The following is a 20,844-nucleotide window of genomic DNA, read 5'->3' on the forward strand; positions in this document are numbered from 1 at the left end:
GAACACACATAAGCTGGCCCAGTGGAGAGAGAGAAGGCTATTCCAGTTGGAAAGCACCAAGCCTGCAGGGCACCATGAGAGCCAGGCCTGCGGGTGCGAAGTGAGAGGCCAGGCTGGAAGGGGCCCTGAGGTGAGGTCGTACTTGTATCAGGCATCCATCATGTGGCAGGGCACCCCAGGAGTCACATGACTGTCCAGATCTTGGGGGACGGTGGCCGTGCAAACCATGGGGATGGGATCCTGGCCCCTTTAGGAGACTGACTATGAGACGCTAGTGTTGGACAGAATTCCAGCTCTGTTCTGACTCGGGGGACAGGTGGATTTTAGTGCTGCTGAGTTAGAATGAGGAGGATGAGAGGGACCTGGTGGTGGGGGCAGGAATCACTTTGGAGAGCATCCAGGGCCTAGTGATGTGCAGGGCAGGGTGGTTAGGGTGGCAGTCACAGGCCTGGGGGTGTGGGAGTTCTAGACAGAACTTGCACTGGTGGATACGCTGGCATGGCTGTTCCTGTTTAAAAAATAGTAGCAAAGAGCTGCTGTCTCAAGCCCCCTCCCCTGCCCCAGTGCCCCTCCTGCAGCCTCAGCCACCACGGCCCCTGTACCTTCCCATCACCAGCTGCAGAGGAGAAACCTGCCAAGTGGGAGCCTCCACATCCTCCTTTAGCAGGAAAGCCTCCTGGATTCTCAAACTTCTACGACCTCAGTCCTGATCAAGGCCGTGATTTAAACTCGGATTAGTCTCCCAGTGCGGCTGTAACAAAAGACCACAGACTGTGGCTTAAATCACAGGATTGTGTTGTCTCACAGTCTGGAGGCCACAAGTCTGAAATCAGGTGTCAGCAGGGCCCTGGTCCCTCCGCAGGCTCTGGGGGAGCATCCTTCCTGCCACTTGCAGCTTCTGTTGGTTCCAAGTGTCCTTGGCTTGTGGACTCTGCCTTCACAAGGCCTCTTCCTCCTGAGTGTCACTCTCCCTCTGCCTCTTTTGTAAGGACGCTTGTCATTGGATTTCAGGCACACCCAAATAACCCAGGATGACCTCATCTCGAGAGTCTTGATTACATCTCCAATGACCCTTTTTCACAATAAGGCCACATTCACCAGCTCTGGGTGAATGTACCTTTTGGGAGGCCTCCAGTCAACCCCTTGCGGAACCTGAGGACGGTGCTATAGAATGAGCAGGACCTTTCTTGTCAGCACTGTTTCCCCTTCCTTCAACCCCATGATCTGAAGGCTTTGCAGAGTGATCAGTTCTCTTCATATAAGGACTGGGTACCCATCATGAGAGCTCAACTCTTACCATGCACACTTAGCCACAAAATACCTTTTAATTTGCTCCAGGCTCATTCATATGCAGGCTTACCGGGGTTTAGGACTTACCTTCGAAGTACCTGTGGCCCGAAAGGTAGACAGTGCTGTCTCCTCCCTGATTTTTTCACGAAGAGAAACTCTGGACACCTCTGAATGGGGCGTCTGGTGAGTAGATGGGAGCAAGGCTGCAGTGTAAAGGCACAACCGGGCAGACTACTGGCAGAATGCTATGGCTTTCCTTTTGCACTAGCCCTCTTAGGAGAGGAGGAATACTTTCAGTCCTACAGAAGCTCTTAGGCTGCTTTTCCTCATAGAGATAAACACAGGAAGAGTATCACAGTCAGGCTCCCCTCCCAGTCTTGACTCCACCATCAGCAGCAGCTCACTGTTTGTTTGCAAATTTGCAAAAGAATCAAGTCTGTGAGTGACATGTCCTTAGGGACCCGACTGTGTTTCTTTGTCATAAATAGCATCACCGTTCATGGGTGAGGCCACCCATTTAGTGAGGACAGTGCAGATGCCATTTGATGGGAGAGCTAAAGTTTCAGGCACTTGGTGCTGGGTCATTGGCACCTCTGACCTTCCTGGAGAGGCCAGGGGACTCCTGGGTTCCAACCTGAGGGGCACCTCAAGCAGAGCTCTTCATCTGGGCTGGGGATGTGGGAGGGAGACCTTGGTGCTGGAGGCTCACATTCCAAAGACCTAGTGCCAGACACCTCATGAGAGTCAGTGCAGCTTTGGTGAGTGAGCAACTGAATAAGGGGCTGTGGGGGCTGTGCATTCTGAGAAATCAGGGCAAATCTGGAAAATGGCGGGTGATGGATCAGGATCCCCTTGCACTTGCTGGGGGCTGGGTAAGAAGCAAGACAGTGCCTGGAGCCTGGAGAAAGGAAGTGAGAAGCAGGTCCTGACCAAGCAATCAAGCATGAATCAGCTTCTGTGACTGGGAGGTTGGTATGATTCCATCTCTATAGATGCCTGGCAAAACATTTACTGTGTTCCATTTGTTTGGCCTGACAGTACCTGGCTGGCCACCAGAGGCTTACAATGACCCGTCCCAAGAGAGAGGGCTGCCCTTGAGACCACCAGAAGGAGAGCCCCCAACTGTGCTGCCGACCCCGTACTGTCAAGCCCACACTCAGAACTCTGTGCTAGTGCTGGGTCTTACCCAGAGCCCAGCAAGGACTGGAGGCCAGCATGCCTCCCTCTCATCCCACTAGGGGATTTTCTGGGACTGCTGGCACCAGGCTTTCCTGTGTCACCCGCCTGATGTGGAGGAGTCGCCCACTGGGGCTTGGAAGAGGAGAGTTCACCTCCTCTGTGACAGGAGTGCAGCCTGGTGGGCCCAGCAGTCAAAAGGTGCTGGACATGGGTAAGGTGGGTAGTGAGTCAGCCAGGCAGGATGTATGCTGTCAGTGGCACACGTACCAGTGCACTTTATTATGGGTGCTTAACAGAATTAGAAATGTGTCCTTAGGTATTTTATACAGAGTAAAAGCTCTCTGGTTCAGGCAGTAAGATGGGGGAGATTGCGAAATGCCATCAGAGGGTGTTAAGAGCAGAATATTTCACTGTACGGTTTTATTTTCCATGGGAGTATCTATCAGTGGCAGTTTTAACTTATCTAGGACTTAGGCCTGGGTCTCGTTTCAGTGTCTAACCCCAAATTGTTGTTGAGCCCTTTGTGGCATTTCCAAGGAACCCGATGACTGGTGTTTTTAGATGGATCACATTGGGGGGACAGGCAGTGATACTTCTTTCTAAGTATTTTGTCCCGTTGAACAAAGATTCCTTGAGCTCAGTTGCCACCCTTAGATGTGAGGCTCCAATGAGGCTGTGGAGCTCTCCTCCTTCAGGACAGTGTGGGCAAGTCCAGGCTGAGAGTCTCAGGGTGTGCTTCTTGGCCCTTGGCCTTTGTGCCTTCATCATGCATGAGTCGCTCAGGAGGCTGCTCCAGCCTCAAGGGCCCGCCTGGGGTGAAAAGCCTTGGCCTGCTCTCCAGGTCACCCAAGCCACTGCTGCCACAGAGGCTCTGTCCTCTTCCTTCACTTTCTCTGCTTTGGGCCCCTCATTGCCTGGTGGGACCCCCAGCTGGAGCACAAATTTCTGAAAGCAAGGCCCGGGGACTCCCATCCTGCCCATCTGAGTCCCCAGCAGGTGTGTCCTTGGAATTTACCATCCAGGGCACCCAATCTGACACAGAACCTTTTGGACACCTTTGCGCCTACGATGAGGTCACATGAAATCAGGAGATTGTTTTTAAAACAAAGAGTAACTGCATTTCTCCTCGGTAGGTGAAATGGCTCCAACAACAAGAAGTTAAACGCAGGGTGAAGAGACAGGTGCGAAGTGACCCTCAGGCCCTTTATTTCAACGACCCCATTTGGTCCAACATGTGGTACATGGTGAGTAGGGCATGGGCCTCTCTGACCCTAGAGCATTTTCAGTGCTGTGTTGCTGAGATGGGTGAACTTCCCCCAACAAAGCTAAATGCTCACGACAGCTCCAAACAGACAGTTTGTTTGAGTATAAAGCCTCTACTTTAATGCTGTGCGGCACAAGCTTCCATGTGAATTTTTCTTTAATTACGTGAAAAGTGGTTGGGGGGAGCCTTTGAGCAGGGAAATGGTTGGCTACCCGCTGGGTGAAGGAACCACAGGGTTGTCCCTGGACAGAGAACCCTGAAGGGCAGTGAAAGTCCTGGGGAAGTGATGGATGGATTGCTGGGTGCAGAGACAGTGGAGCCTTCCCCGTTGACTCTTCCCAGTCCTGCTCTGTCAGGCTTGGGGAAGCCGCTCCTCCACTCTCATGCATGGGCACAGGAGCACCTCTGCTGGGTTTGTGGGGACTGTCTGTCTGTGTCAGGCGTGTCCGTGCTGGGCACTTTGTGTCTTCTGTGCATGCAGCATTGTGGCGATAAGAACAGTCGGTGCCGATCAGAAATGAATGTCCAGGCAGCGTGGAAGCGGGGCTACACGGGCAAAAACGTGGTGGTCACCATCCTTGATGATGGCATAGAGAGGAATCACCCCGACCTGGCCCCAAATTATGTAAGTCGAACTGGAACTGACATGCATAGACACTCAACCACACTAGTCATTAAATAAGGACACATTTAAAAACAGTAAGATGCCTTCCCCTCTTATATCAGACCAGATAGAAAACTGTGTTGGGAGGGCCGGTGAGCCCAACTCCCTTGCTCGCTGCCCCAGAGCCAGGGGTTTTGCAGAGTCCACATGTTTGAGGGGTCATGCATACTTCTGGGAATGGATCTAAGAACCTCAGAAACATGTGCGTGGAGATGGCCGTCAATCAGATCAACATTAGCAATGTGAAATGGCAGGGTTAAGACATGGCCTTTGGACCCAAAATGCCTGGACTCCCATTGTGGCTCTGTGACTAATTAACTCTGAAACCTTGGGCAAGTTACTTAACGTCTCTATGCCTCTGTATCACCATCTTATTGAGGTTAATATCCCCGTGTTATTATTAGTATTGTTATTCAAGGATTAAATGGCTTCATGAATGTAAAGATGAGCCTGGCACACAGTAAATAAGAAATGCATTCGCTCTTCCAGTGCCTGACAATGGTTAGGTCAATCATCTTGTGTCTTTTTGATGGATAGTTATACAGCCCATAAAGATAACAGTTTTGAAGTCAACAACCTGGAGAGCTTTTATAATATGTTTTAAAAGGTGGCTAGGAAATTGTATGAATACTATGATTATAAGTATATAAACAAAAGCATATGTACGAGAAATTTAAGATGAAGGAAAAACCCTGACACATGCTACCACATGGATGAACCTCGAAGACATGATCTAGGTGACAAAAGTACAGACACCCTTATGATTTCACTTATGTGAGGTCGCTAGAGTAGTGGAATTCATAGAGACAAAGTTGATGGTAGTTGCCAGGGGCTGGGTAGAGGGACTGGGGAGTTAAGTATTTAATTGGTGCAGAGTTTTGCAAGATGAAAAGAAGTCTGTGGACGGATGCTGGTGATGGCTGCAAACAATGCGGATGTACTTCAAGCCACTGGACTTCACACTTAAAAATGGTCACAGTGGTAAATTTTGGTGTGTGTATTTTATCACAATAAAAGCATGTATATATGGTTATAGTTATAGTAAGAGAGTACCAAGTGTGTGTTTTTCTCTGTTTCCAAATGAGGCATAAAAATAATTTAATACAGGGCTGTGACAGGCCGTGCCATTTCTTTTGAGTCATCAGGGTTTCATTTCTTAGGATTCCTATGCGAGTTATGACGTCAATGGAAACGATTACGACCCATCTCCACGATACGATGCCAGCAATGAGAATAAGTATGTCACTTTGTTGGCCCCTCCTTGCTTCCTCCCCTTTCCTTACAGAGTCACTCTTGAGTTGGCCCACAGTCGGGATCCTGGAAGAGTGACAGGGCTGTGGGCCACTCTTGGGCTGCCTGAGTGTGTCTGGGGCTGACCCAGGAGCCAGGCCCCGACAGCCCTTCGGGCCCAAGGCGCCCTTTCCTGAGGGGGCGTCACCTATGCAGGTCAGGGAGCAGTGGTTGTTTGACCAGCATTGTTCCTGTTTGCAACATTATTGGCATATTTTAAAAGAATAACCCTTAAATCTAGCTGTCTCCACGGCCAGTGTTGTTCAGACAGCAGTTTGCTCTGCTGGAGCACACGGGTCCCATGCCTGAGCTTTTTGACTCTGTGGCCTCATGAGGGAGGTGGAAGGGAGATGGGTGATGCTGGCCAAATCAGGGCTCAGATCCTGGCCTAGCTGTGGTCTTGAGCAGGCCAGGTAGCCTTGTGGAGTCTCTGTGTCTCAGAGATGTCTCATGGCCTGATGTTCCCCTCCTCCCAGGGCTGTGAGAGAGTGAGATGATGGGCAAGGAACACACAGGTGGGTGTTCAGTCAAAGATGGAAATGAAGGCAGGGGTCTGGAGAGCTTGGGTGCCTCATGGGCTGTACGTAGCAGCCCTGCAGCTGGAGTCTGGTTTCCCTGAACCTGGTCTCCCAGGGATTTATGTGCTGTGTTCTGTTTGTCCTTCCTCTGTCAGCACACCCCATGCCCCAGGCTCTTCCCGTGCTTCCAAAAATACTTAGAGGGAAAGAACAAAAGTTCTTTCTTCCTTCTCCACTGTTGACACGATGCCAAGTGGGTCTCCCTCCATGGTATTATAGGTTCCTGTTGATTTGATTCTGAGGTTCAAGTACCGGTGCCCACACAGCGCAAGCAGGGAGTCTGGGCCAGCTTGATGGGTCAACACATTAGACCTCAGAGGCCTCAGGCCCGGGGCTGCTTTTCCTGCCTCACGTCCCAAGGTGCCCTTCCTGCTCAGCAGCGAAGGCCAGGGTGCAGTGGGAAGGGAGGAACAATCCAGACACCATGCAGTGACTGGCGAAGATGTGGAATTGAATCCCCAGTGAGATGCTGGGCTCCGTGGCTCTGGAACAGCCCTGGCCGTGCACGAGGTCCAGAGGAGGACAGCTGGCTACCTCCTGAGGGCTAATGCACGGGCCTGGACAATTGTTAAAGGCGGTTTTAAATTTGAATCAATGACTCTAATCCCCTGGTGACTTTTCTCAAAGATGTGCTATTTAAACTTGTCCATGCTTTGGCCTCTGCTGGAAGAATTGACTTGATGCAGTATGTAGCAGAATGGGGTGATTGCTGAGGAAAGCGGCTTATTTTCTGGCAGCCTCTTCCTAGTCCTTTATTGCTGTCGAGAGTTCAGCCCAGAGCGCTGTTCCTCAACACCTGCTCAGGTGGCCGTGGAAAGGGCAGAAGGCTGCCCGTGGTGGGCATGGGGAGGGAGGGACACAGGGGACCTACATCCTCATCGGTTCTTATCTCAGCTTGTCAAGCAGGCAGGCATCCACACTGCACTGTCAGTCTCAGGAGCACAGATCCTGGGTAGAGGGCAGCACAGGCCGACACGGGGACGGCACCATGGCTGCTGTCATCTGCAGGGCAGAGGGAAGGCTTTGCCAGCCTTCGGGGGCGGGGCAGATAGGATGGCCCAGGGCCAAGCAGAGCCCACTGGTTGCTCCTCCCAGGGCAGTCATTAGAGGAAGAGAAAGGATGCCAGAAAGGGGCTTCTGCATCATTCCTGGCTTAGGGGTGACCAACTTGTCTTGCAGGAGACCTGAGCAGGGCACTGAATCCACTACAAAGTGCTGGGCTAAGTCCTAACTTCATCTTTTCCTTTGCCTCAGACACGGTACTCGTTGTGCAGGAGAGGTCGCCGCTTCAGCCAACAACTCTTACTGCATCGTGGGCATTGCATACAACGCAAAAATAGGAGGTAAGGCCCAGGAGCATGCCACCCAGGGCTTGGGCCAGGGGCAGGGGAGCCAGATATGTCCCTTCCGCAAGTCTCCCCAGCTTCACTCCTGTTGGCCTTAGCAGCCAGGTCAGACCCTGAGCCTGACCTCATGCTGGCTGGAGGCATGGAGGTGGAGGCATTGCTCACTATTGTGCCTGAAAAGCTTTTGTGAGTCCTGCTAGTCTGTCTGCTGAATCACCTCTGTCTACCTGACCACTCCTCCTAAGAGGCTGTGTAGGTCCCCTCCTGCTGCTTGCCCTGCAGTAGCTTCCTGTCACTTAGCCAGTGATGTTTACGGTTTCTCCCTAGGACAAAAGCCTTTCCTTGGCCCCAACTCCCCCTCAAACCTGCTGGTCCACTGTTCCTGCCTTGGCCCTTGGCTTTAGCCAGAAGTCGTTTGTCATAATGTCCCCCAGACATGCCTGGTCTCCTTTATATATGTCTGGGCTGGTAGCCTTCCCATCACCCCAAAACCTTCTCCTGGCCTCTCCATTAGGCTCAGTCCACCCATGCCTTATGGCCACTCATGTCCACTGTGCTCCATGGAGCACTCCCTGAATCCAGATGTGTCCCATCTTGTTTGCCCAGGGGTCAGCCTTTCAGGTCCCTATAAGGAGCACTGCCTGACCCCAGGTGTCTCTGGCTCTGCTGTTTAGTTTCTCCATTTGTGTCAGGCTTTTTTTGTTAGGATGGAGCTTTAGCGCAGAGAGTCACATGTCTCCCTGCCCCTCCCCAATCCTGGCGGATTGACAGCTCAAACTGGCGGTCAACAAGTCCTCTGAAATGCCCATTAGCTGCACATCACTGAGCTGGCACCGAGCAGGTGTGTGCTGGGCCTGAATGGCCCTCCACTGCCCAGACAGCCTCGGAGCACTGCCATCCTCAGCTGGGGCTCTGGTCTGAGTCTGGAGGTGCCCGCACTCACTCTGATGGCCCTGTGGCAATGCTGCCTTCCCACGGTGCAGTCTTCTCTGCCACTTTGCCTTTGTGGAGATTGCTGTAGCTCCCTCACCTCCACCATGAGCAGCATAGGGTGGGGAAATTGGGCCAGGGCTTCTTCAGATCATCTGGTTCTTGGGAAACTTCTGGAGTTTTGAAAACTAGGTCCCCAGCTTTTACTTAATTCAGATTCTCTTCCTGCCCTTTCCCTTGGAAATCTTCCAAGTGGTTGGGATTTGTTATTTTGGGACAGTATTAACCACCAGGGTGGGTTCTGCAAAGCAGAACAAGAGACTCTCACCTGGCTTCACTCCTTCATGGATAGTTCTTTTACGTTGAGATGTATAAGTTCTCCCTGAAGCTTTTGATGAGTGAAGACCCATAAGCAGTCTCCCTGGCTTACATGGGTACAAATTCCATTCCCACCCACTGGCTCTGTGTCCTTGGATGACAGGTATCAACTCTCTGCACCTATGAGGGAAGAATGAGGATAATGCAGCTATCTCCCCAGCTCTGTTAACTTGATAAAGTCATAAGCCATGTGTGAAATCTGTAGGGAGCCTTTAAGCAGCTCCATCCCTCCTGCTGAAACTCTCAGGCAGAATAAAAATTTTTTGTGTTGTTTTGAGTGAGGGGTAGACCCCACCTTTGGGGTTGTGTGGGCTTTGGCGCCTGAAGTCCCTGGACTGGCAGCATTGACAGAATTCTAGACCCCACTGCAGATCTGCTGAGTCAGAATCTGCCTTATAACTCGATCCCTTGAGGGTGTGACAACAAATAGCAGTTTGAGAAGTGCTAGAGAACGCTGAAATCAGGTAGGTAGGTGACATCTACATCATGGACTGTGATAAGTCAGTAAAGTAACAAAGCTAAAGGACCTACGGAGAGAGTACAATGAATATGGTTTGTTCTCACTAGATTTGCTCTATACTCATTGGAAAATTGTATATCTGAATTTACCAAGTTCTGGAGAAGGCACATCTACTGCCAGGGCTTGGGAACAGGAATATTTTTAAATTATTACATTTAGTATTTTTTTAGCATGCACTGCATGTATAACACTATGGTAACCACTAAGTGAAACAATAAAGAGATCACAGACAATTTAGGACCTCCAAGAGCTCAGCATGTCTTGAGGATGAATGGTGCTAACACAAAAGACAGGACCAAGTACTGAAATGACAGAGGCAGACAGGAGGCCCCAAGAGTGGCATATGATGGCCTTGGCAGTGGAGGATTTGGCTGGGAATGGAGGAAGCACAGAGGAAACACTAGCGCATGTAGCATGGAGCGTGCTATATAAGGATAGGGACATGGAGAGACCAATGTGGGCTTGAGGTTGGAAACCTGTGACAGCCACATCTCCAAAGCTGCTTCACACAGCCTCAGTCTCTCCACAGAAGCAGCTACTCCTCTTCCTTCTCCTCCCTCCAAGCCTACCCATGCTCAGGGCAACCTTCGGGCACTTCTGACATAGCCTCCCTCCAGCTGCTAGCACAGAGCAGGGGATTTGTCTGAGATGCCCCTGGTGTGACCATGAGCTCTACCTTTTTGTATCCTTTTTATTTTTAAAGTTGTTATTCAAGCGATTAAAATGTATATCCCAACTTGTTCCTATTTCTATGGAATATTTTACCACTTAATGTTTAAGATAGGAACCTGAAACAGATTATTGGAATTCACGCTCACTGTTGTCCTTTAAGCTGTTGTTTTTATGTTCTACTTCAGATAATATAAACTCAATATTTATTCTTGCTTTAAACAGTTGGCCTTAAAGGAGAAATGTACTGACCTACATATTTACCATTCCCAGTGCTCTTCCTTACTTTCTAGCTTCAGATTTCTCTCTGGTTTCAATTTTTCTTCAGCCCAAGAATTTCTTTTATTATTTCTTAAAGTGCACTTTATTATACCTTAAAGTGAAAGATGAGAAACCATTGCAGCTTTCATCAGAAATTAATCTAAATTTCATCTTCATTTTTGAAAGAAATTTTGCTGAACGTAGAATTCTAAGGTGACACGGTTTTCTTTCAGTCCTTTAAAGATGCTGTTCCATCGCCTTCAGCATCCATTGCTTCTGATGATAAATTAGTGGAAATTCTTATTTGTTCTTCTGGCTACTTTTATATATATATATATTTTTTTTTTCTATCTGTGCTGTGTCTGTGACTATAATATCCCTTGATGTAATTCTTTTCATATTTATTCATCTTGGAGTTTTCTGTGCTTCCTAGCGGGTGGTTCTTTTTTTACAATCCTTTTTCTCTCTCCTCTTTTTAATAGTTGTTAGTTTGCTTGACATACCTCACAGGTTGAGGCTGTGTTCATTTTTAAAAATCTTTTTTTCTCACTATGCTTCAAATTTTATTATTTCTTTTGCCTTGTATTCAGGTTCACTAATCCTTTTTTGTTGATGTTGTGTCCAATCTGTTGTTTATATCATCCAATGATTTTTTTGTTTTCTTTTCCACTCAGATATTGTGCTTTCTGCTCTATGATATCCATTTAGCTCTTTTTTTTTTTTACTATTTCCAAATCTTTCCTGTGATTCCTCTTCTTTTCACCCATAGGTATATATACCTATATTTTATTTTAGACTTTTAAACATATGTTTATGAGAATTTATATTTACTTTATAGATTTATGAAGTTTTGAGATGTATAGATTTATATTTACTTTATAGTCTTTTGTACTAATTTCAATAGCTAGGTCATTTGTGAATATATTTTTTATTGAAGTATAGTTGATTTGCAGTATTTCAGGTGTACAGAAAAGTGATTCAGATATCCTTCTCCCTCTTTCTCCCTCTGTGTGTGTGTGTGTATAATTAACTTTAATTCCCTATGCTATACAGTAGGTCCTTGTTGTTTATCTATTTTATATGTAGTAATTTGTATCTGTTAATCCCATATTTCCAATTTTAAGTCAGACAAAGACAGATATCATATGATATCACTTATATGTGAAATCTTAAAAAAAAAAGGATACAAATGAACTTATTTGCAAAACAGAAGCAGACTTACAAAATAGAAAACAAACTAATGGTTACCAGAGGGGAAAGGGGAAGGGGAGGGATAAATCGGGAATGTAGTTATGCTTCTAATCATTGATTTTTCTTTTTATAATGTGCAGCATATTCGTGTTTCTTTGCACATGTCAATTAATTTTCTATTGTGCACTGGACATTGTATGCTATATTGTAGGGATTCTTGATTCTGTTATCCTTGAATACTCTTGAATTTTGTTCTTGTAGTCAGTTCAGTTTGAACTTGTGGAGGCTTGATTTTTTTATTTTTTTATGATTGATCTCTTTCTAATTTACCCTTGGACTTAGAGAATATCCTTTAGCCCAAGCACATAATCTTTACTGTTAGATAGTATGGCCCTCATGGTATTTCAGTGAGAGACTGAAGTGTTTAAGCTGCACCTCTAACTTGGCAAGACTCAAATTCCAAACAGACTTTTCTGCAAAGGGCAGCAGCTGGGAGATTTGCACACTCATTCAGCCTTCATGTATTCTTTTCCTTCTGTACTTCTTAGAGACTTGCCCAAGCATATTTAACTCAGGGGCTTGAGGGGATTTTATGTATGTCCTCTTCTGTAGCTCCCCTCCTTCTAGGATTTCCTTCAATTTCCAGCTGCTCTAAGAGTCCTAGACTCCATCCCATGACTCCCCAGGAGAGTGAGATTATATTTTCCTGTTTGAGTTATGGCTTCTCTGAATCAAGAGAAATGTGGAATTCCCTCAGAAGAAAAATCATATCAACTTGGGTCATACCCAGTATGATTTCTCTTTTAAAACTAAATCTCCTTCTTCTACCTTCTTCTGGTTCCTTTCCAGTGCCCTTACAGAGCTGTGTTTTTTTCTTAAATAAGTATTTAGTTCAGAGTTTATAATTATTATTTTTAGAAGAGTTAGTGTGGTAGAAGCTACTCCACTTCTACTGGAATTAAATAATGTGGTTTCCAATTCTTTACCAAATAACAAACATTTGTTATTTAGTACAGATAGTGGTGTAACTGAGTGATTCTGGCTCAGGGTCACATGAGAATGGCTGTGACTGTGGTCTGACGGCTTGACTAGGGCTGAAGTATCCACTTCTAAGATGGGTTTCTTATTTGGTTGTTGGCTAGAGTCCTCAGTTCCTTTCTGGCTGTTGGCAGGAGGCCTTGATTCCTCATCATGTGTCCCTCTCCCTAGGGTTCTTAGAGTGTCCCTGTAACATGGCATCTAGCTTCTCTCATTGTGCGTGATTCAAAGAGAGAACAAGGAGGAAGCAGCAATGTTTTTATGACTTAGTCTTAGAAGTCACCTACCATCACTTTAGTCATACTCTATTTAAGAATGACTCCAACATACACTCAAGGGAAAAGAAATTAGGCTGCACCTTTTGAATGGCAACATGTCAAAGAAATGTGGATGTTGTTTAAAATCAGCTAAGATGGGCTCCTAAAAATTTGACTACATATTTACGTGAATGAATGATTTTTTTCTACCAAATTTCTTTGTAAAATTGCATGTTTCTTACATGTTTTATCACATAAAAAAAGATCTAATGAAAGTAGTGGAACTGTCCAAATTGTATCTTTAAAATAATATTCTTGGAGTTCCCATTGTGGCACAGCAGAAACAAATCCAACTAGTATCCATGAGGATGCAGGTCCAATCCCTAGCCTTATTCAGTGGGTTAAGGATCCAGTGTTGTTGTGAGCTGTGGTGTAGGTCACAGATATGGCTTGGATCCTGTGTTGCAAAAGCTGGCAGCTGTAGCTCCAATTCAACCCCTAGCCTGGGAACTTCCATATGCCCTGAGTGTGTCCCTAAAAAAAAGCAAAAAAAAAAGTGTATATATATATATATATTCTTGCAAGAATATTACTAATAAGTCAAGATAACTCCAATATTTAGTGCTTTATCAAAATACAGAGAGGACAAAGAAAGTAAAATATCATCTGGATCCTGGTAAAAATAGAAATAATTAGTACTTACTGAGTTCTTGCTAGATAATAGGCAGTGATCTAAGGTATCTATTTTTTTTTTCTTTTTAGGGCCACATCTGTGGCGTATGGAAGTTCCCAGGCTAGGGGTTGAATCTGAGCTACAGCTGCCGGCCTACAACACTGCCACAGCAACACCAATGCGGAATCAGAGCCACATCTGTGACCTACACTGCAGCTTGCAGCAACGCCAGATCCTTAACCCACTGAGCGAGGCCAGGGCTTGAACCCACATCCTCATGGTTCCTAGTCATGTTCTTAACCTGCTGAGCCATAATGGGGACTCCATAAGGTCTCTATATGTATATAATCTCTACAAATGAGGGCCAGAAAGTTTAAGCAACCTGCCAAAGATCAAACTAAGCTGACTCCAGGCCCCAGCTCTTAACCTCTTTAACAGAAATCTTTAATTTGTATACAAAGTGAGGATGGATGGATAGATGGATGGACAATATTATTTCTTTAACATTTTTTTATATTAAATGATTTTTATTTTTTCCATTAGAGTTGGTTTACAGTGTTCTGTCAGTTTTCTACTGTACAGCAAGGTGGCCCAGTCACACATACAAATATACATTCTTTTTCTCACATTATCCTCCATCATCCTCCATCATAAGTGACTATATATAGTTCCCTGTGCTATACAGCAGGATCTCGTTGCTTATCCACTCCAAAGGCAATAGTTTGCATCTGTTAACCACAGATCCTCCGTCCATCCCACTCCCTCCTCCTCCCACTATTTCTTTAACATTTGATCATACTGTGCAGATGGTTCCTGACATATGATGGTGTGACATGATTTTTCAGCTTTGCCATGGTGTGAAAGTGATCCATATTCTGTAGAAAGCCTACTTTGAATTTTGATCTTTTCTTGGACTCGTGGTATGTAATGCCACACTCTCCCATGGTGGTGGGCAGTGGCAGCAGCCCCAGCTCCCAGTCAGCCACACAATCACAAAGGTAAACAACCGATACACTTAAAACCAGTCTGTTTTCACTTTCAGGACAGTGTTGAGACATTCAACACTTTATTATAAAGTAGGCTTTGTGGGGTTTTTTTGTTTGTTTGTCTTTTTGCCTTTTCTTGAGGCTCTCCTGCGGCGTATGGAGGCTCCCAGGATAGGGGTCGAATTGGAGCTGTAGCCGCCAGCCTACACCACAGCCACAGCAACACAGGATCCAAGCTGTGTCTGCAAACTACACCACAGCTCATGGCAACGCCGGATCCTTCACCCACTGAGCAAGGGCAGGAATCGACCCTGTAACCTCATAGTTCCTAGTCAGATTCGTTAACCACTGTGCCACGACGGGAACTCCAATATAGGCTTTTAGATGATTTTGCCCAACCGTAGGCTAATGTAAGTGTTCAGAGCACATTTAAGGGACACTGGGCTAATCTATGATGTTTGTATGGTAGATATATCAAATGCATTTTTGGCTTAACCATATTTTCAACTTATGATGGGTTTATTAGGATGTAAGCCTGTCATAAGTACAGGAAGACCTGTACCTGTTTTTAGTAAAATACAGTAAGTTTAATTTTATGCAAACTTAACATAAGAGAATCTAAGTCAAAGTGAATATTGCTGAATTTCAGATTAATTTTATGTTTAATTTTGTTGAAACATTTAACTTTATGCTCAATTTATTTTATTTATGTGAACTTTACTGATGAAAAAGAAACAAGTTTACAAGGAAGAAATTGCTGAACTTCACATAAATATTTCATTATGAGGTATTTTCTCAAATATCCCTCTAAGGTTATTATAAAAACAAAACCCCAAGAATATGACAGTCTTTAAGAGGCCAGAGTTACTTTTTATTTTAAGTTACATGTTTCCCTTATTGACTAATTAACGCTGAATTCAGTTTGTTCTCACTTCTTCACCCCATTCCTCAATTTTAGGGTATTTCTTTTTGTGCTGTTTTTACATTGTCAGGGTTCAATATTAACCGTCTGTCACTGTAATTCTCACAGTTTTTTGGTCTTGGTCACCACCATCATTTTCAGTAATACCTTTTTCCTTCATGAGTTATTTGATTCATCTCTTAATTCACTGAATTTCACCACCAAGTAACTTTTTTTAAGAAAGACCAACAGGTGCTGTTTTCTTTCATCTTTGAGAAGTTCTGCCTTTACACTTGAATTATATCTGTTATGTGTTATATCCTGATAGGATTTGGTAAACATCACCTGTTTGTCTTCTGAATTCACTCCTGCTTGGAAAAGTTTGAGGCCAACCTATTTTTTTCCTTTTGTAGGTGACTTGACTTTTTGGCTTGGATAGGATTCTTCCTTTATCCTTGAAGTCCAGTTACTTCTCTGGGCCACCTCTGGCTAAGGACCATTCTGTTGCAGCTCTTGTTGAGATTCAGTATACTTGAAAAGATCTGGGTGTCTATAAATTTCAGACAAAGTTTCTTCTGCCATGACATTTGACTATTTTCATTTACATGTGTTCAGTTCTATGCTTTATGTGCACCATTTACACATGTATTGGGTTTCTATTTCCTGACTTCTGTATCTCTTTCTAATCATATTTAACTTAATTTCTTTTCTATCTTTCCTCCGTTTTTCTCATGCTTGTCTTCCACGTCTTTGACAGTTTTCCCAGTGCCTTTTTTCCTAGGGAGAACTCTCATATGGCTTTCATTTCTAAAATTATATAATTTCCTTCTGTTTTTTTTTCCTGAGGATGAACACACTTTGGGCCTCTTTTTATTTATTTTTTAATTGTTATTATAGTTGATTTACAGTGTTCTGTCAATTTCTGCTGTATAGCAAAGTGACCCAGCCATACATAAGTACACAGTATTTTCTGATATTATTTTCCATCATGTTCAATCACAAGTGATTAGATATATTCTGTGCTATACAGCAACCCCATTGCTTATCCATTTGGGCCTCTTTCTTTTGTCTTGTAATCTCTTCACTGAATCCTCATATCTCTTTGAGCTTTTGCTACAGAGGGAGGCCATTTTTTCCTTAAATTTGGGGTAATATGGAGAAATGCTTACACTTTTCATTATTTTCCTATACTTGTTATGCCCCTGTTTCACATATTTTTTTGCAGCATTGTGCATAGGTATTTAATTACTATTAGTGGTTGGCCAGTAAGATGCTAAAATATTGGAAGGGAGAGAAGCAGGGAGTGAGCTGGGATGTAGGCACTGTGGACCCAGACCTTCTCTTCTGCCAGTTCAGTAGCTCTAAGAGATCCCCCCACCCCCACCAGTGATTTAGCTGATGATTCATTATATGCTGACACAGCAGGGATGGGGGCAGAGCTGACTGTCACTTTTTCTCCTGCAGCAAATCATGCCACAAAAACTACCTGTTCTTGGAAAGATGGTGTATCTGTATGATTCCTGGACAGATGTCACTGTTTCTAAAATACTGGACATTTAGGTTGGCTTTTCATTTTTGCCATAAAAGCAATGCAGTGTGACAAAGAAACAAACTCTGGGTCCATGCCCCAGTCATATGGCCCTCAGGTGCATCACTGCTTTGTGGAGAAATTATACACCCTTGCGAATCATAGAGGCATGTGCCATTTTCTTTGCGTAGAGAAGAATGGAGTACTGCTACATGTTTAACTAGAAGTCCTGAAAGAGAAATTTTAATTTTTTTTAAGTTGTAGAGCTGTGCGTTGAATGATATTTGGCCCCTTCTCTATGTAATATTTCAATAAAAATCCGTTTAAATTTTTTATGATATCAGATTTGTTAATTTTGCTTTATGACTCTTGGGCCTTGGATCTTGCTTAGAAAAGCCCAAGATAATACATCTATTCTACATTCCATCTAAAAACTTAGCTTTAGAAGAATAGTTCATCATAAAACTTTTATGGTTTTGTCTTTTTAATCCATGTAGAATTGATTTCTATGAATGTTGTGAAGGAGAAATCTAACATTTTTCTACAGAAGTAATATTTAGTGATCTCTGCATGTCTCTGTACCACTGTTTCACATACTAAATTCCCCTATGTATACTGGATCTTCCATTATGTTTCATTAGTCTATTTGCTTTTAATCCCTAAATAATACCTCATTTTTAATTATGGTTTAAGAGGATTTTTTGATAACTTATAGGATAAATTTTCTCTTAAGGTTCTTTTTCAAAAATTTCTTGGCTATTCTTGCACATTTTCTCTTTCAGATGAACTTGAGAATCTACTTATCAAGTTCCATTAAAAAATCCTGTTGGGATTTTGATTGGGATTGCATGGAAATTATAGCTTAATTGGGGGAGAATTGACATCTTTACAATATTGAGTCTTCCCACCCAGGAACGTGGTATGTTTTTATTTAATCAGGTCTTCTTTGACATCCTTTAAAATAGTCATTACTGTCTTCATATCAATCTTACACATTTCTTATTAGGATTATATCTAGGTTAATTTCTTAATTATATTGCTAATTGGTTATTAGTGAAATGGATATAGAAAAACTTTATTTTTACTCATAGGTTTTTTGTATGTAGCCATCTTAATGAGCTCTATTGGTGCTATTATTTTTTATTCTCTTTGCTTTTCTAGACAGGTATAAAGAAAAGCTATTTGTAAATATAATGGTGGCTTTTTAATCTTTTTAATATTAGTAACTGCCATTTCTTTTTCATGTCTTATTTCAATATATAGGAACTCTTGATGAATATTAAATAGTAGTTGTTTATAGATTTGGTTGTTTTATTTCTGATACATACAGGAGTATTCCTAGTGTTATACCATTTGTAGATATCTTCTGTAAGTTTCCTGTAGTTACTCTTTACTAAATTAAGGGAATTTTTATATTCCTAGATTTCAAGAGTTTTGATCAGGAATGGATGTTGAATTTTATTACATGCTTTTTAAAAAGCATTTCTAAGTTAATTTTATTGCTTTTCAACTTTACTATTTAATCTATTTAATGTAGTAAATTGCAGTAATAGATTTCCTAACATTCCTAACATTGGAAATTTCATCCTTCCATTCTTGGAATAAATTCCCTTTGATTATGAGTATTGTGCTTTTTTTTTTTTTTTTTTAAGGGCCACACCTGCAGCATATGGAAATTCCTGGGCTAGGGGTTGAATCAGAGCTGTAGCTGCTGGCCTACGCCGCAGCCAAAGCAACTGCAGGATCCTAGCTGTGTCTGTAACCTACACCACAGCTCATGGCAATGCCAGATCCTTATCCCACTGAGTGGGGCCAGGGATTGAACCCTCATCCTCATGGATACTAGTCAGGTTCCTAATCCGCTGTGCCACAATAGGATCTCCGAGTACTGCTTTTTTAATACACTGCTGCATCCAATTGTTAATATTTAATGCACAGCTTTTGCATCTTTATTTATAATATAGATTGAACTACAGTTGCTATTTTTTGTAATGTCCCTCACCAGTCTGGGTATCAGGATCATGCTGGTTTTGTAGAATGAGTTAGGAATCTTTCTTTTGTTGTGCTCTGAAACAGTTCATGTACTGTGGACATTGCCTGTTTTTTGAAATGTCGTTAGAGCTTATTAATCAATCTGACCAGACATGGTGACTCTTAAAAGGCTAGGTGTGTTCAGGCTTTCTTTTTCCCCTTGAAGGAATTTTGGGAGTTAAATGTTCCTAGAAAATCCTCAATTTCTCCAATCTTCAAATATATGACATAAATTTTATACCATATTTTCATAATCAAAAATATATCCTCCACATTATTAGTTATAATTGTTTGTAATCTTATTTGTGGATCTTTTTTCCTTGCTCAAACTTATGAAAAACTTACTGATTCCTATAAAATTGGTTTTTCAAAGAACTAGATTTTTTTAAAAATTGAAATACAGTTGACATACGTTATACTAGTTTCAGGTATACAGCATAATGATTAGTATTTGTATACACTGTGAAATAACCGCAGTAAGTCTAGTTACCATCTGTTACCCAACGAAGTGATGAAATATTTTTTCTCGTGGTGAGAACTTTTGTGATTTATTTTCTTAGCAGTTTCAAATTTCTGGTACAGTATTATTGACTGTATTCACTGTTCTGTACATTACATGCCCGTGACTTATTTAAACTTCCTATAACTGAAAGTTTGTACCTCTTGATCCCCTGCACCCATTTTATCCACCCCGCCCATCTGTTTTCTGTACAGTAATGCCCCCTTATCTGTGGTTTTGCTTTCTGTGGTGTCAGTCACCTGCAGCCAACTGTAGCCTGAAATGCTCCATGGGAAAGTCTGGAAATCAACAATTCCTAAGTTTTAAATTGCATGCCCATCTGAGTAGCGTGATGAAATCTCTCGCCAACCCGCTGCCACGCCTGGGATGTGAATCATCCCTTTGTCTAGTGTGCCCCTCTGTTGGTCACTTGGTAGTCATCTCAGTTATCACATTGACTGTCGTGGTAACAGTGCTTATGTTCAAGTCACCCTTATTTTACTTAATAGCGGTCCCAAAGCTCAAGAATAGTGATGCTAGCAATTTGGATATGCCAAGGAGAAGCCACAAAGTGTTTCCTTTACACTTAAAGGTGGAAGTTCTCAGCTTAATAAGGAAAGAAAAAATTGTATGCTGAAGTTAATAAGATGAATGGTAAGAATGAATCTTCTAGCCATGAAATTATGAAGAAGGAAAAGAAATTTGTGCTAGTTTTGATGTTGCACCTCAGACTGCAAAAGTTATGACCATCATGTGTGATTAAAATGCTGTTAAGATGAAAAAGGCATTAAATTTGTACAATAAGATATTTTGAGAAAGAGTGAGAGACAGACCATATTCACATAATTTTTATTATGGTATATTGTTATAGTTATTCTATTTTATTCCTACTGTTGTTAATCTCTTACTGTGCCTAATTTATAAGTTAAATTTTATAGTAGGTATAGATATATTTGTATAAGAAAAAAATGTATATAGTATATGTAGGCTTCAGTACTAGCCATGGTGTTAGGCATCCACTTCAAGCCTTGGAATGTATTCCTCATAGATAAGAGGGGGGATGTAGGGGGATGGGGCACTTGCTTGCCTTCTTTTTCTGGGCCATGGCGGCAGCACAGGGAGGCAGGGAGGACAGGTGCTAACAGGTTAGAGTAACAAAAAGGGCACCTGGGCCTTTTGCTCATTTGCAAGATTCTTTAGGATTTGCAAATGAATCTTTTTCGCATGTGGTCTAGGCTTTCTTCAAGCTGCTGCTTCCCCCCCCCCCCCCCCCCCCCGCCTCCTTTTTCTGCCACACCTGCAGCATATAGAAGTTCCCAGGCCAGGGACTGAATCTGAGCCAGAGCTGCAACCCATGCCATAGCTGCAGTG

General features: G+C 43.4%; 1 protein-coding gene across 4 annotated transcripts in view; it reads left to right on the forward strand.

Annotated features, from left to right (window-relative positions):
• PCSK6 (proprotein convertase subtilisin/kexin type 6) overlaps positions 1–20,844 on the forward strand; it is a 188,424-nt gene that overhangs the window by 56,302 nt on the left and 111,278 nt on the right. For all 4 annotated transcript variants that reach the window (XM_047766897.1, XM_047766900.1, XM_047766896.1 and 1 more), the window contains exons 3-6: positions 3,603–3,713; positions 4,215–4,358; positions 5,558–5,634; positions 7,520–7,608. In XM_047766897.1, the coding sequence (XP_047622853.1) occupies positions 3,603–3,713; positions 4,215–4,358; positions 5,558–5,634; positions 7,520–7,608 (421 nt within the window). The remainder of the gene's footprint in view (positions 1–3,602; positions 3,714–4,214; positions 4,359–5,557; positions 5,635–7,519; positions 7,609–20,844) is intronic.

Source organism: Phacochoerus africanus, chromosome 2 (genome assembly GCF_016906955.1).
Source record: "Phacochoerus africanus isolate WHEZ1 chromosome 2, ROS_Pafr_v1, whole genome shotgun sequence".
Classification (NCBI taxonomy): Eukaryota; Metazoa; Chordata; class Mammalia; order Artiodactyla; family Suidae; genus Phacochoerus; species Phacochoerus africanus.